General features: G+C 32.8%; 1 protein-coding gene across 6 annotated transcripts in view; it reads left to right on the forward strand.

Annotated features, from left to right (window-relative positions):
• LOC106876447 (cell adhesion molecule 2) overlaps positions 1 to 18,288 on the forward strand; it is an 877,233-nt gene that overhangs the window by 590,939 nt on the left and 268,006 nt on the right. For all 6 annotated transcript variants that reach the window (XM_089360683.1, XM_089360685.1, XM_089360682.1 and 3 more), the window contains exon 2: positions 13,067 to 13,191. In XM_089360683.1, coding sequence (XP_089216809.1) covers positions 13,067 to 13,191 — 125 coding nt within the window. The remainder of the gene's footprint in view (positions 1 to 13,066; positions 13,192 to 18,288) is intronic.

Raw genomic sequence — 18,288 nt, forward strand, 5'->3', positions numbered from 1 at the left:
AGATTTTAATGTGTTAACTTGAGATACAGCTAAATTTGAACTCATGATCCATGCAGTCCAGTATCTTATACACTCAACATTTTCCTCTCTACTGATCCATGAATGGTTAAGTAAATATATATTGCAACACAAAACCAATTGAGAGACTTCCAATGTTTTTATGAACCTAATAATACAACACAACTTCTGAAAATCTCAACAGTATTCTTTCTTCTTTTTTATTATTTGTGTTTTCTTGCATGAAGAAACATGTTGAGAAAATGCCAGAGGTTTAATCACAGAGTTTAACAGAATTAAAAAGAATTACTTTGGATTGATACATTCAACAACTATTGTTGGTTGTGCCAAATCATTTTCTCTCTAAAAACAGAGTAGAAGGGAGAGTGGAAGAGAGAGAGAGAGAGAGAGAGAGAGGGGGGGATAAAAACAATTGACCTATATTAGTAACAAAAATATTTTCTGACAATTCATTATATTTATTGGCCATTTGTCATTTTCTTTTCCTAGTTTTCTTTTTATTTGTTGCGATATTGAACCAGAAACCATAGACAAAAGAAATATATTGGAATTCTTGATTTCAGCTTGTGATGATTTTGAGCTGATCATTTTGTAGATAAACAAATAATTCATGCACCATTAAAGCTCGAATCCTTTGGACAGGCAGCTATTAGATATATTTTGTAGTGTAAACAATTGTGTTTGAAATGGTGAGACTACAATGCCAAAAGGGAAATTTAACTTTTCTTGTAGTGTCAGGCCAGCAATAGTTGGTGTATTTATGCTATTAGAATTGGTGAACTATTCATTTTTCTCCAACGATAAACCAGTTACCCCATTGTGTTACCATCTACTAGAGTGTATCCCACATTTCAATATATTCAGTGGTTGAAAGATCTCGCTCCCGCTTCAATACAAATTTCAGTCCATTGAATTTCAAAAGATTAAGCCTATAAGAAGAATTGCAATATTAGAGGTGGTGTATTTCTGTCTGCTTTAGGTTGAGATTGCCAGTGTTAACCATTTATTGAGGCCAGGATAGGGAAAGATTGTAGCGGGTGGGTCTCAGCTAGTTATATGAAATTTATTATCTTGTCTGTTCTTCAGCCACATTCTGCTGCAACTGTGAAAACAAAAGAAGCCCTCAAAAGTAACATGGTGGCTCTACAATCATTAATGCAATTAATTTATCACAGGATTTCTTAATGAACAATAACAGTCATTCAACATACTGTGGTAATATTGCTTGTGGCAGTTTCTTGGTATTCCTCTTCATGGTATCATTTTATACTTACATCATATGGACAATTAAGAGGTAATTTTAAAATTCTAAATACCTTTGCTGGAGATAAGGCACAATTTAATTAACATAATGGCATTAATCTGTTGAGCAAGTATCCTGTCTGTGACTCATTCTCTCTCTTTCTCTCTCTCAGGCTAATATAATTTCTTTTTATCTTTTATTTTATAATTACTTCTTTTTATGAGTTACTTGTCTGTAAATTGAAACATTAAAATTGAAAAACATAAACTGACAGATGTTTATCTCTCACACACAAGTGTAACACCTGAAAATGCTAGGTGTCAAAAGAAAGACAGTTGAGTGAGACATTTATCCTTTTTCAAGAGTCACAACGGCAATAAGAGAAACAGCTCCAAACCGAAATCAATACTGTTTTAGTGTCACGACATCAGAATCTTAATTCTTCAAAGATTAACTAAATATCTCCAAGGGTCGTAGGTATTCAAAATATAATGCTAGAAACTGGACTGCAGCATAGATCAGGTGTGAGAGAAATCTTCCTTGAGACAAATCCCATCATCATCATCATTGTCATCGTTTAACATCTGCTTTCCATGGGCTGGACGGTTTGGCGCTCGAATGTTGTTTTTCAGGTGCCACTGGCACATGTGCCGGTAAGGCGACGCTGGCAATGATCATGCTTGAACGGTGCTTTTTACATGCCACCGGCATGGGAGCCAATCCATGGCCCTGGCAACAATCACACTCGGATGTGCTTTTAATATTCCACTGGCACAAGTGCCAATCAGGCAGTACTGTCATCGGCCATGTCAGCGATTTTGATTTTGATTTCACTTACCTCATTAGGCCTTCACAAGCAAAGTCTATTGTCCAATGAATGAGGGGTACTAATAAGTGGGCTGGTTACACTCCACTCTCGGATATTCTTTTAACGTTCCACTGGCACAAGTGCCAATCAGGCAGTACTGTCATCGGCCATGTCAGCGATTTTGATACAAAACGTTCACAATGAAGATGAATTGTTATAAATAGGTTATAGCAGAGCAAGGGCTTTTTTGTTTAGGGTGCAGCTTTATAGTACCATCATTATCATCATCATCATCATCGTTTAACGTCCGCTTTCCATGCTAGCATGGGTTGGACGATTTGATTGAGGACTGGTGAATCAGATGGCTACACCAGGCTCCAATTTGATTTGGCAGAGTTTCTACAGCTAGATACCCTTCCTAACGCCAACCACTCCGAGAGCATAGTGGGTGCTTTTACGTGCCACCTGCACAGGGGCCAGTCCAGCAGTACTGGCAATGAACTCGCTCGAATGTCTTTTCACGTGCCACTGGCATACATATATATATATATATATATATATACTTACATACATACACATATATATATATATATATATATACATACATACATAGATATATATGTTTGGCTATATTTCTGATACATTTTTTGTTACTCGTGACAGATTTGATTTTACATAGAAACTTAATTCATTCATTGTTCACTTATCAAAAGACATAGTCAAAAGAGCTGAGCCATGTGTTTAAAGACCAAATAAGCAACTAAATACCAAAGGTTTGAAAACATCGAAATAAAGAATTTGTTCCATTTTGATTTTTTTGAAATTAGCAGAGCTGACATCTGAAGCAATCAGCTAAAAAAAAAATAACAAAACAATCAGTGATACCTAATTTTTCTTTATTTCTTTATTTAGATTTGCTTTATTGACCAATAGAATGCTAGTAGAATGGTAAGTTTAGCAATAGAGACAGGTGTAACAAAGAAAATGAGATGCCATGCTTAATATATTATAGTATTATTTAGTTTGGTGTTTCACATTTCAGGTTTCATCTCTGACAAAGTCCAATATTATTTCTCTTGTGACAATGTTTAAGTATTAGATAAGGCGTCCCTCATTTCACAGATTTAAACCTCTATTTAGTTAAACATCTGCTAGAAATAGCAGCCAAATCACCTCCAAATCACATTTTACTATCCTAAAACAGGAAAAAGCTATGTTAGACAGTATAGTTCTAAAATGCATCCATGAATAGACAGAATGTTCGTAAGTAGAACATCTTTGATCATTGTTCTGGTCAACAAATAGTGTTTTCTGGCTGAAGGAAAAATAATTGTTTAGAGATTAACTAGCCACTTTTAGCTGCTTTTGGCTACTTTTTCTGATGAGGTGAGGCTACATGCACTTGAGCACTGTATACAATAACTCCATTATTATTTAATATCATTATTATTGTTATCATTATTATTACTATTGAGTGAGAGGGCAGCACATGCCATCAAAGTAACACTGGTATGCAAATATATGAAGCCCAATATACTCATCATGACCAGCCAAATAGCCCATCATGTTCAAAAGGTCCCTGAATAAGGTTTGTTTTAGGATGATGAACAAAACACCCTTGTTTCCAGAGGTGAATTATTCAAACCTCAAATAATTCCTCGCAACACATGGCTATGATGCTCCCCTACTACGTCTCTCTTATTTTTCGAACACCTTCCAGAATATTCGAGCGGTTCCAAGCAGTGCTGTTTTCTGCAAGTGCTCCACCTTTATTGCAACCCCTATTTCTTCCATGTACTTCTTGAGACTTTTACTCACTGTTCCCAGGGCTCCAACAATTATTGGTGTTACTACCACCTTTTCCATCGACCACAACTGCTTAACTTCCCAAGCTAACCTGTCATAGCTCTCAACTTTTCTTTCTTCCTTATCGCATACCTTGTTGTCAGTTGGGCATGCTATATCTATGATCCAGCATAGTTTGTTTGCTTTCTCAATTAAGACTATGTCTGGCTTCTTTTTTATTATTATTATTATTATTATTATTATTATTATTATCATTATTATTATTATTATTATTATTATTAATTGATGATATCTGGTTTAGAATTAGAATAGAGACTATTCTTTGGATGATTAGAGTAAGAGTAGTCTTATGCAGATAAAGGTGAGTGTTCATGGTGTGAGTATGTGATACGACAGTCTCCCCCTGTGTTCGTGGTGTGAGTATGTGATACGACAGTCTCCCCCTGTGTTTGTGTGTGTGCATACAGGAAGAAACTGTGAATATTTTAATATACTTTCCAGTCATCATAATGATTTAAATTTCAATATCTATGCCTTTAACATGTAACTATAAGATTTCCATTTCATAGAAATACCAACTTTGAATTCTTATGACCAGACAAAGAAAGCCGGTCTTCTATTTACTTAAAAGTATTCTCAAACAGGAATTGTTTTATTGTATATATATTAGCCATTAATTCATATTCTAATCTCCTGGTGAACTTTGTCTGTAACCAAGTTTCCAATTCCATCTGGAACTATTTAATTCCATCTTACATAAATAATGCTGTGGAGAAAAAGATGTGTTCCTACATCTCCTTTTTCTTCCTTGTTATATCTAAGGCCCCATACCTAGGCAAGGAATCATTATTATTGATAATTCAAGAGTTCTGTCTGCTGCTAAAACTATGCTTATATGTAAGCATTCACGGTAGAACTATATACAAAGATGGCATTTAAAATTGAGAAGCAAAGCGTGGTTAGTTTTATTTCAAAATATATTTAAGGTGGATGATAGCATAATTTATATACTTAATATCCTTAACAAAACCTAGTTTTTTTATTATATTGCTGTACTTTTAAGTTGAGTTACTGCTAGACTAGTATGAAATTGCAACACTATTAACCTTATTGCTTTTATTGCCATTATTTTTAAATTGGTATAGATTCCAATCACACTTAGATGCGTTATTCCAGCATATATTCATATTTTTTTAATTGGTGTCAATGCATGATATGTACTTTTAAGGTATGGCACCAATATTTTTAACCATTTTACAACAAGTACCTTTATGCTAAAACTAAACTGGCACTCGATCAATTACAATGATGGCAAGAGTTCCAGTTGACTTGATCAATGAAACAGCCTGCTCAGGAAATTAACATGCAAGTGGCTGAGAATTCCACAGATACATGTACCCTTAGCATAGTTCTCAGGGAGATTCAGTGTGACACAGGCTGTGACAGAGCTGGGCCTTTGAAATACAGGTACAATTCATTTTTGCTAGCTGAGTGGACTGGAGCAACATGAAATAAAGTGTCTTGCCCAAGGACACAATGCACTGCTGGGAAATGAACTCATGGCCTTACAGCCATTAGCTTATTACTCAAACCACTAAGCCACGTACCTTCACACCTTTTACTATATATATTCTATATATTGTGTTTTACTATCAAGTGTGCACAGCCTAGTGGTTAGGGTGTTGCATGCAAGATCATGGGTTCAATTCCTAGAGCAGATGGTGTACTGTGTTCTTTAGCAAAACATTTCATCTTATATTGATCTCTGATCACTTCAACACCAGACGTGTGGTACACTTATGCACCTGTTCAGGTAATATCAATTTGATGGAAGAAGTGAGCCCACATACAGCAGATACATTTGACCACTATGAAGAAATCATTGGTGCCTGTCGTTCGGCAAAAAGCTGAACACTTGTACATCATCTTTGATGGGAGAATCCATCATTCTCTTTTACTACATACATTCTACAATATTAACCCTTTCCTTACTGTATTTATTTTCAGATGCTCTGTGTTTCTTTCAATTACTTTAAATATAACAAAGAATTTAGTAAAATGACTTAGTTATCATTCAGCTAGTGTTAGGAACATAAATTGTGACTCAGGTTTGGTGGAAGATTTTAATTCAAAACTTATGAAAACAAGAGATTTGTACCACAGAGCCAGAGCTGGTTTCAGCTGGGTTGGTAACAAAAGGGTTAAAGTTTCTTAAAAGGATTGAGAAATAATATATTTATTAAACTGCAAAGCTGGGACCAGGACCAAAGAAAAGGAGGTTAATTGTCTCAGTAATCTGTACTTTACTTAAATGTGTATAGATTTAGTTACCTACACACAGACAATATTTACTGCAGGTAATACAATTAACTGAGCTAAATAATACTCAGATGAATGCTTTGCTATAATTATTGGTACTCTAGCAATTATTTCCTTTAATTACTTTGGTTCTTCAATGCTAAAATTTCTAATTTCACTGCTAATAGTCAAACTGATTTAGCTTTTCATTCCTCTAGAGTCACTTATCTATACCTATCTCTTTGGAATTAGTCGGAAGAAATCAATATTTATTTTATATTGGTTTCATATATTTTTGTGTCTATGTTTGTGACTTGGAAGAACACAAGAAAAGATTCAGCCAAAAATGTAAGATTTGCTATTGACAACTTGATGTTCTTCAAAATCAGCTTTTTGTTGTTGTTGTTGTTGTTTTGTTAACTTTCACTAATAATAAAGTTGAATGACAATGTTATTTTGTAAATAATAATAATAATAATAATAATGATAATAATAATAAAAGTGCACATGAAAAAATATTTAGATATTTCTTTAAAAAGAATGTAATTTAAAATAAATTTTGAAGATAAATTTGTTTCCATTTCTATTAAGGAAAAAGAAAACATCCAAAAAACAATCATATTTAAAGAGATAAGACAAAGAATAGTACAAATATATATATACACATACACATACACATATACATATATATATAAATGCACACATACAAACAAATGTGTATGCGTGTGTATGTATGTATATATATATATGTGTATATATACACGCATATACACATACACATATACACACACAAACACACATATATATATATATATATATGAATATATATATATATATATATATGTTAATAGTGTGTATATATATGTATGTATGTGTACATACATATACATGTGTATGTATGTATATATATGTATGTATGAATGAATGTATGTGTCTATGTATGTATGTATAGAGATAATGATGCAAATAGACAAATAAAACTGTTTGGCTTGATATACAAAATATACATACATGTATACGTGTATGTAGACAAAAAGCAAAGACTGAACATTTTCAGATGATAAATATTCAAGCATAAATATATAGATACTTCTATATCAAAAGAGCAAACTTATGCAGAGTTCAAAGACACACAGCATTAAGGAGAGAAAACACGGTATTACAGGTCTGACAGCTGTTTCTGGAGAGTTGAAATTACTTTGTAATGTGGCAGATGTAGTTCACAAAGATACACAACCAGTAATGGAAGCACTCGCACCAGTGGAGTGTTAAAAGCACCATCCAAGCGTGATTGTTGCCAGGGCCACTGATTGACTCCCATGCTGGTGGCACATAAAAAATACCATTCGAGTGTGATCATTGCCAGCGTTATCTTTCTGGCACATGTGCCAGTGGCACGTGAAAAACAAATTTCAAACATAGTCATTGCCAGTGTCGCCAGACTGGCTCCCATGCAGGAGGAACATAAAAAACACCATTGAGCATGGTCATTGCCAGTACCGCCTGACCGGCCCTCGTGCCAGTGGCATGTAAAAGCACCCACTACACTCTCGGAGTTGTTGGAGTTAAAATGGGCATCCAGGCTCTAGAAACTTTGCCAGATCAGCAGCCTTCTGGCTCGCCAGCCCTCAGTTAAACCATCCAACCCATGCCAGCATGGAAAGCGGACGTTAAACGACGATGATGATGAGATATGTATGTATATATATGTGTGTGTGTATGTATACGTATATATATGTGTGTTTGTATGCATATATAAATTGTGTATTATAGATATATATATATATATATCATATATACGTATATATATATATGTATATATATATATATATATATATATATATATATAAATATCAGGGGCGTGAACTCTCAAGCATGCAAGGTATGCGCTGCATGCATGCATTCTTTGATTTTTTTTATCCATATCATCGAAAATTAGATAAAATAGTTACTTTTGTTTCAAAGAAGCCCCGTCCAGGTGTTTTCAAAATATTCTGCCTCCCTTTCCCCCTCTCTCACTGACTCGTACGTCTGCTTTGAGAAGACCACGTGACCCCCTCTCTGTCTCTTTGTTAGTGTAGACTTGTTGCTAACCTCGTTCTGACCCGAACAAAAGCAATCCCATAATTCCTGAGTTAGCCAACTGAAATGTCGAAATAAACTGGCGGTAAGTATGAATTTTTTTTTTTATTCAAAACATCTGTTTGCACTATTATATTTTTGGAGTGTTTTGAAAACAAAAATATTATCTATATTATATTTCTTATTTCAGAAGTAGCTAATTAATCTTAAATTAATTTGACTAACGTTATTTTTCCGTTTTGTTGAAATTGACTCAGATGCAATTTACTCAGACGCTTACACGTGTGTTTTTATATAAAAGTAACCTTTTTTAAAATGAGTGTTATAAACGATATTTTGAGAAATAGTTTTTCGAAAAGAGACTTCAATGGAAAACAATTAATTATAAAAAAAAAAACGATTAACCTACGTACCATGGTTTCACCTGTTAAAATTTACGTAAGTAAATATCTGCAGGGTCATCAGCGTAGTCTGTCGATTTAAGAATATTATTTCCAGAACTAGTCATAAGACGTCCAGTATTTTTTCATTTGTCTTGCCCTTTTACAGTCTGTTGTGTCGCTAATTTTTTACTAAGAACATATTTCTTCGTGGTTAGATAATTCGGCATCTATAGGAGTCTACTTTTGCTGGTCATTCCTCTTATTTTTGTATGTAATATAAATTTAATCTTCGGATTTTTTTAATATGCTAGACCACTGGTTTTAATTGATTAATATTAATTTCTACTCTTATTAATAAATTTTAAATAATATTCTCAAACTGGCAAATTAGCTGCAAAAATTTATCAACTGCAGAGTTATTTCCGGCCTTAGCGCGCCATATTGAAGACATTTGAAGGGATACACAGAATGTAATTTGTAGAACTCTACACGTGCTCCATTTCGGGTGGACGTCTTATGTCTAGTTCTGGAAATTATATTCCTAAATCGACAGACTACGCTGATGATCCTGCAGATATTTACTTACGTAAATTTGAACAGGTAAAACCATGGTACGTAGGTTAATCGTTTTTTTTTTTTTTAGTATTTTTTTCATTTGTTTTGTTCTTTTACAGTCTGTTGTGTCGCTAATTTTTTTACTGAGAACATATTTCTTCGTGGTTAGATGATTCGGCATCTATTTCTAGCATATAGGAGTCCACTTTTGCTGGTCATTCCTCTTATTTTTGTATATATATATATATATATATATATATATATATATATATATATATGCATTCGTGTGTGTGTGTGTGTGTTCATGCATATATACGTATGTATATGAATCTATTTATTTTGGGAATAGAAACAACAAATTTATTTGCTGAAGTAGAAGTACATGAAATTTTATCAGAACTAATTTTATTTGACAAAGAGTAATTTCTTTTGATTTGGCAGAAAAACAATTTTTTTTTTCAGTGCAGGGAATGCAGAATGGATGCTTGCTTCCATATAATTGGTTGTTATTTTATCAATCCCAGGAGATTTAAAAGCAAAGTCAACCCATGTGGCCGCTAACCATTCTCGCATTTGTGCCAAATTCATCACCATCTCTTAAATTGATGTTTTTTGGTAATCCCCTCCCAAATTGTTTTCACACGTATGTGTGCATGTGTGTGTGTGTGTGTGAATGTGTGTGTATATATATATATATATATATATATATATATATATATATATATATATATATATATATGTTTGTGCACATATATGCATATACACAAGTGTGTTTATATATATATGTGCGCATAAATGTATATGTATGTATGTATATTGTGCAAATATGTATGTCTGTAGGTGCACCTATACATGCAAGCTTTTGTTCGTTGGGGCTCAATCCATGGATGTGGCTAGTACTTATTTCTCTATTATTTACATATAGCAATGCAGATACGTCTATTTTGTTCCATTTTCAGAATTGTTTGCCGACCAAACAAACTTCTGTATTTTATATACCTCTGCATATTTTGAATTCTGATCCTGCCAAGATCGTCTTTGCCTTTCTTCCTTCCTTGGCCGATTAAATATTGGACCACCTGTCGAATAATGGGGTCATTTAAATTGACTCATCTATCTTTGGCCTCATGCCTATCTACGAAGCCATTATGATTATAATTAATTCTTGAAAGACTGTCAAAGGATTATATTAAAGAAACTATTATCAATTGAATTTATTCCTCCATTTACTAATATTAGTTTCTAAAAAGAACATTCCGGGTGTTCAGCAATTTGAACTGTTGACCCATCAGAATATCAGTGACTGAACATCCTATTCACTCTTGTACCCTTATGATAATTCTCTGTCAGAATCGGCCTGAAACAGACTGTGACCACGAATTACAGGTACAGTGCATTTGGAGGGCTTCTGCACAGTTTCCATTGATTCAGTTTTTCTCCCAGAGCTTGAGTCTAATTAATGTCACAGTAAAATATATTTACCTAGGTTACCATATAGACAGATCAAACCAAGGAACCCAGCATTTATAGGCAAACCTTTTAACCATTAGGCCACCTATGTATTATATCTACTAATATTTCTTAGTATTCCTTAACTATCACTTTCATGCCTTTAGAGTTTCTTTGAGCAAATGTAAAAATATAATTAAAAGAAACATAAAAATTGATCATAATTTTCTTAAGACTAATGAGTTCAATATTTTTTCATAAAATGCATCTAAGTTTCTGCATATGTATGTGTTTATGTGTCTGCTTGTTTATGTTTGTATGTGTGCATGTTTTTTGTGTATGTAGATGTGCGTGTCTGTATCTTTGAATCTTTGTGTGGTTATGGGAATATCAACAGTCTGCTATGCATACATCTGATATGCAAACATCAAAGAGAAGAACATTAAAAAAAAATGTTTTTGTTGTTATTATTGTTGTTTCTACATTAATAGTTTAAGAATAAAATATAGAATATAGAACTACACTGGACTTCAATGATTTAATAAGTTCAGCTTAAAGCCAGTTAGTTTAGATTCAACTAGACAGAGAAAGTCAGACAATAACCAAGCTGTCATATCAGATAGATACCTATATATATATATATATATATATATATATATATATATATATATACATATATACATGTGCACATGTATATATACATATATATATATATATATATATATATATATATATATATATATGTACATGTAAATATATATATATATATATATATATATGTACATGTAAATATATATATATATATATATATATATGTACATGTAAATATATATATATATATATATATATATGTACATGTAAATATATATATATATATATATATATGTATATATACACACATATATCTATCTATCTATCTATCTATCTATCTATATATATATATATATATATATATATATGTATACATACACACATATATCTATATATATATATATATATGTATATATACACACATATATCTATCTATCTATCTATATATATATATATATATATTTGCAAAACAAATATATATATATATACATATAAATATACACACATATATCTATCTATCTATCTATATATATATATATATATATATATATATATATATATATTTGCAAAACAAATATATATATATATACATATAAATATACACACATACATATACGTATCTAATCATATATATATATATAATGTATGTACACATGTAACATATTTGTGTGTGTGTGTGTGTAGATAGAGAGATAGTTAGATAACAGTCATGAGGGAATTATCATAGAGATGAAAGCTAGTAAACCTGCAGAAATGTCTCTTGAAGATGACCTTCATTGATTTTCTGCAGATGATATTGATTAATCTTAACAGAGTTTACTATTTTTGTCTTATTACTTGTTCCTTGACATGTTGTTGTTGCTAATGTTTCACAACTTTTACACATTTCGCAATATCTTGAAGAAAAATGATTTAAACAGTTTAGAAATTAATTATCCAACTTATATTTCTAGCGTAAGACAATTCCATCAAGTCTTATAAATGTTTTAATATCTTTTTGTAATATCTAATAGTCTGATATCATCCTACAAATCTGTAGATCACGACATTAAGATACAAGTTATTTGGTAATGGTGAAATATCACATGTACAAAGGAACATTCACACAGTAAAGTATATGTGTATATGTTTGTGTGTATGTTACTTTGATGATGCGAAGATGTAATATTTGTGTAAGGTCAGGCTACATAATTCAGCTTTACAATCTTCACTGAAACACGTGTAAAGATGCTGTAAATGAACAATTTCTGATCAAGCTTTCCGGTCATGTGTTTTGCTTTTAAACTCTGTTGTTTTTGTAACCTTGAAAACCAATGCTCAGAAATTTTGACTCAAAAAACATATTTTATTCATTGCTTGATAAAAGAGTGCTCAATACATGTAGAGGATTCGGGATTTTTTGCTGTTTTTGAAACTGCAGTTGAGAGTTTTTTTTGTAACTTGAGTTACATGTCATTGCAATTTTCAGGTGAAACAGTTACAACTCAGTATTATAGTGATGTGTGTGCATATAAATATATACATACATATATCTGTGTGTGTCTCCACTGGTGTGTTGTCTAGTGAATGCGTTTGCTCATTGGTTGTACGTGTTATTCTTGTGGTGTTTGTATTTCTTGCATTGGTCCCGGGGTTGTGGGTTATTAATTTGTTAAAGGTTTATTAGTGGGTTTGTGTGATGTATTACATTTATGTACATATGTACGTAGTATACATATATGTATATGTGTATTCCATACATACATATATACGTAATATGTGAAATTGATATATAAATTATTTACTTCTTATTTTCCATGATCTTTTATCACAATTTTTTTTGGTCTCTTTCAGCTTTCGACCCCAAAACTAACAAACTTGGAGCACCACTATTTTTACCAAGGCCTCAGAATGTTACAGTAAATACTGGGGAACAAGCAGTTTTACAGTGTGCCATTTCAAATCTAGGAACCAAAACAGTAAGTCACAAATTACTCTTATGTTATGTAACCCTTTAGCATTTAAAGAGGCCATATCAGGCCTGAGTATTCTACCTATTTTAAATTCAAACCAGCCAGATCTGGGCTCTCATACCTACCCTTCAATGTCATTCTGAAAATATACAATCACATCATTGAAATTTCAAAGCTACAATATAATGCATAATTAATTCAAAACAATGTGAATTTATAAGTTTTACATTTGGAAGGGATATCTGAATGCTAAAGGGTTAATTCTCTGTCTGTCTTGTTTTCTCAAAAGTTCTTGAAACCAAATAGGAATTTTATGCATTTCATAGGTGATATTTAAAACAGGAAACTATTCTACAATTACAGAAGATTGTTGTAATTAATTTCCAAATCATTCTTGTTGATGTGGGGTGGGGTGGGGAATCTATGCACAGATCTTCCAGCCATCAATCATCTAATATTTGTTGTCAGTATATCTTGGGATATATTTATCAATGTGTCCATTTTTTAGATTTGAGAATAAATTTTGCTGTTATTTCTAACATGTTGGGTGAACATTTAGAACAGCATTATTTGCCCTTTTTACTCTAGTAGGACTCTTGGAGTATATTCCATGTTTCAGGGAACCACAATATAAACATGTTTATATATATCACTGTTAATCATTTTCTTTCTGTTTCATATTAAATTTCGTAAGAGATAAAATAAATCAAAAAAAGTTTTAGCACTGCTAAATCTAATAGAAGGCACTAAGAAAATTCAAGAATTTCTATCTAACGAAGGCCTTGAATAAACCAAATTTCCATACAATTTCTTATCAATGTTATTTTCCAATGAAAGTTTCCTTACCACCTACGGATGTCAGCATTTCAAATATGTCAAGCATTTATAATAAAATTTAAAAAACAGAATGAACACTAAAATTATTCAAAAATGTATTTGCATATCATTAACATATTTATCACTATTTCTCATGGAACCTCAACTAACCTCTTGAAGCATCTAAATTTTCAGATCGCCTTCGTTGTAGAACGTTGGTTTAATGACTGCTTTGTGAGTTCATTTGAGGCTGAATGCTTGTAGAGATGGTTCGTGACTTCATGTATTGTTCTGTTAAGTAGACATTGATCTATTGCAGCACTGAAGAATTTGGTACTTCTTCATAAATTCAATGAACTGAGACATTTACACAGAATAGTCTTCTTCTTCTTCCCTGTCCTAAGCAAAATAAATGAAGACACACAATAGAATTCCAGTCAGATATTTCAATACCCATCACATGATCTGTTGATTCATAACTTAAACTACTTGGTTATCTTGTTAGCACAGATATTCAAAATATTTCAGGTGTGTCTGTGTGGTAAGAAGCTTTCTTCCCAACCACATGGTTCCAGGTTCAGTCTCAGTGTGGCACCTTGGGCAAGTATTTTCTACTATAGCCTCGGGCTGACCAAAGTCTTGTGAGTAGATTTAGTAGACAGAAACTGAAAGAAGCCTGGGGTCGATGTAATCGATTTAATCCCTTTGTCTGTCTTTGTTTGTCCCCTCTGTGTTTAGCCCCTTGTGGGCAATAAAGAAATAGGAAACTGAAAGAAGCCTGTCGTGTGTGTGTATCTGTCTGTGTGTATCTGCCTATGTTTGTCCCATCACCACTACTTGACAACTGGTGTTGGTGTGTTTGCATCCCCATAACTTAGCGGTTCAGCAAAAGAGACCAATAGAATAAGTACCAGGCTTAAAAATAAGTCCTGGGGTCAGTTCATTCGACTAAAATTTCTTCTAGACAGTGCCCCAGCATGGCCACAGTTTAACGACTGAAACAAGTGAAAAACAAAAGATAATAATTGGCCTAAAAAATATATTTTAAAAAACTCATTAAATTATTTTTAAAAAGAGAACTGTTGATATCATCAGATATTATCTTCATCAGATGTTTTCTGAAGTTAAGATTTCAATATATAGGAAAATAGGGAGAAAAAAAAAAATCTTTCTTCGCTTTTGTTTTAGTGAAAGCATTAAAGAATATCTTATTAAATTTCTTGTGAAATTAAATTGCTTTGAAATCCTTTACTAATTATTGAAGAGATGAAGAGGAGTTGAAACCCTCACGACAACCTTTGTATTTTATTTCTGTTTTATTTGTCAGTTTCTATCAATGCCTGTCTAATTAGAATTGCTGCTAGCTTCAACTGTTTTATCCTCAGTTTTGTTTTCTGACCATTCAAGAACGAAGATCCTGTTTTATTTGCTGGTTCCATCTTATGTGGTTAACAACAGGTTTCTTTTTTGTTTCCCAGAAAAGTATCTCTTTGTTGCAAAAATGTATTTTTATATAAACAGTTACTTCAGCAAAGCCATAACTGGTAACAGGAGAAAGCAGAGAGAGAGAGAGAGAAGCGGGGTTGACCACTGACTCTTTCCTTAAATTTGACTCGTTTAAATTTGACTCTAGCTCAAGCAACTTTAGATACTCAACACACTCACATTTTGATTTGTGTTGAGAGAAACTTAACTTTCTTTGCATTTTTAACTCTTGCAATGAGAGGCTAACTTTGAATAGTTTTTCTTTTCTTCTTTTTGACTCTTACTGTAAGAGATCACCTTTAAATCATTGTCTTATTCTTGAACATCAAAGCTATCAATAAATTGATTATCAATCCTTTTCATTTTTCAGAAATAGTGAGAAATAAATAACCTAAGGTCTCTACCTTACCATGTTTTACATCTCTCTCTTTTTTTTTTTTTTTTTTTGCTTCCTTCTATATTATTCTACAGCTTTTCTTTTTTCTCACAAATATCATTTCTCTCTTTTTCTGCCATTTTCTTTCTCTCCTTTACTTGTTAAGTATCACCTTCTCATCAATTCACTCCTCTCTCTCTCTCTCTCTCCTATCTTGCTTCTCCTAATTTCTAACTTCTCTCAATATTGTTCACTATTTTCATCCCTCATCTCTTTCTCTCTATTATCCTCTCTTTATTTCCTTCTCTCTCCTTTTTACCTCATACTAGCAGTCTAAACAGTTTAGCTCTTTTGTTACTACTCTCTCTCTCTCTCTGCATATCATGAATAGCAAAATGGTGCCAACATTTGTTTACATCCACAATGAATTAAGACGACTAAGTGAAAACAAAAGAAACAAATACGATGTATAAAACAATAACAAAAGCAAGTGAAAAAGAAATAAATAAAAGTGATCATTTCTTGGTATTGATAGAAAGATTTTGATGGGTCTGTTGATAAAATATTTTGAAAAATATCAGCGCTGGAAAACTTAATCAGAATTGCAAATTGTTTTGGCTATTTCACTGAACGGCTTCCATGATAATTCTTCAGTATTTATGTATAAAACCAATTCTTTTTTATTTTATACTATATTTTCGGTCTTACAGTTGAGATCTTTTCTAATATAACTCATTAGAAATAAAAGAGTGGGATGAGGCGTCTATCATACCTCATGAATTCTTGTACAAGTGAATATAAAAGTGTAAATATTCCCAATTGTTACATTTTGGTAAATGTTCAAGGTTTTATATCTCGACAGATTCAATTGAGTTATTGCAGAACGGAATTATTTCTCTGTTGAGACAGAAAAGAAAGATTATAGAAAGATATTTAAAGTGTTAAAATAACTCATCCGTGAGAAGTATGGGTCCTGGGAGTTTTAATGTTAGTGATTTTTGCCTTCAGATTTTGGCCCTAACATCAATTCAAGCATCCTTTGGGATTTCACATAATGGACCTTGGGTACTTTATTTGTCTTAGTCGGCTTGGTTGAATGAATATTAATTTTGTGATATTTCATGGCTGAGGTGTTACAGTAGAAAAAGGGGTATGTGAAAAATAAATGCAAGAATAAGTTTCTTGTCTTTCTTTTACAACTAGAAAAAGGAAAAATATTTACTAAAACTTTTAACCTAAAACAAGATGTAGTTTAAATATGCAGTAAACTGACTTCTAATATGAATAACAATGTTTAGAGATAATTTCTGGGAGTGTTTTATATGTTACTGAGATTTTAGATATGGTAATTCGCTGCCCAGTCTGTTCCTATGTGTCAGTAGATTCTGCTGGTTGTTAAGTGAACTTGTTTGGAGCATAGCATCTGTTGTTCTGAACTTAATACTGTTGGCCTACCAGCCCGGAATCGGGTTGGAGATTCATGAAATCATCATTATCATCTAAAGTCTGTTTTTCTATGTTGGCATGGGCTGGACAGTTTGATAGGAGCTGGAGAGCTGTCCAAGCTCCAATTGTCTGTTTTGACATGACCTCTATGCTTGAATGCCCTTCCTAACACCAACCACTTTTACAGGGTGTGCTGTGTGCCTTGTACATGCAACCAGCACAAGTGCATTTTACACAGCACTGGTGCCTGCAAAACCTCAGCTGGGAGAAGGAGTGAGAGGCATGGCCGTAAAGGACATACCTGTATATATGGATGACTAACCCTAACCCTACGTGTTGTGTTCTTGAGCAAAACAATTTATTTCATGTTACTCCAGTTCATTCAGCTGTAGAAATAAGTTGCAACATCACTGGTGCCAAGCTGTATCGGCCTCTGTGCCTTTCTTTTGGATAACATTGGTGGAATGGAGAGGGGAGGCCGGTATGCATGGGGTGACTGTTGGTCTTCCATAAATAACCTTGCCCGGACTTGTGCCTGGGAGGGTAACTTTCTAGGTACAATCCCATGGTCAGTCATGACCGAAGGGGGTCTCTACGTGTTTGTTAATTGTGCTTAGAACATATTTTTGAGATGCGCTCAATGGAAATGACTTTATTATTTATGAAACAAAAAAAAAAAAAAACAATAATCAATATCTAACATAGTGCCATAGTGTACTTCTTGGGACCAAAATTATGGTGGGAAAAGAAAGTGACTATTATCAAAAAACTATATAAGTTCTACTGCAACAATGTGAATTAGTTATTCAATAGGCTATACTATATCCAGTTGTGCCCCAGCATGGCCTCAGTCCAGTGGCTGAAACAAGTAAAAGAAAAGCAATTAAGAGTATATACGTGTTCAGGTAGAAATAATTGGAAAGATAATTACTAATGTTTGATTGTAATTGTTGTAAATTAGAGAAGAAAGTTAACGAGGA

This window comes from Octopus bimaculoides, chromosome 12, assembly GCF_046866305.1.
Source record: "Octopus bimaculoides isolate indiv1 chromosome 12, ASM4686630v1, whole genome shotgun sequence".
Lineage (NCBI taxonomy): Eukaryota > Metazoa > Mollusca > Cephalopoda > Octopoda > Octopodidae > Octopus > Octopus bimaculoides.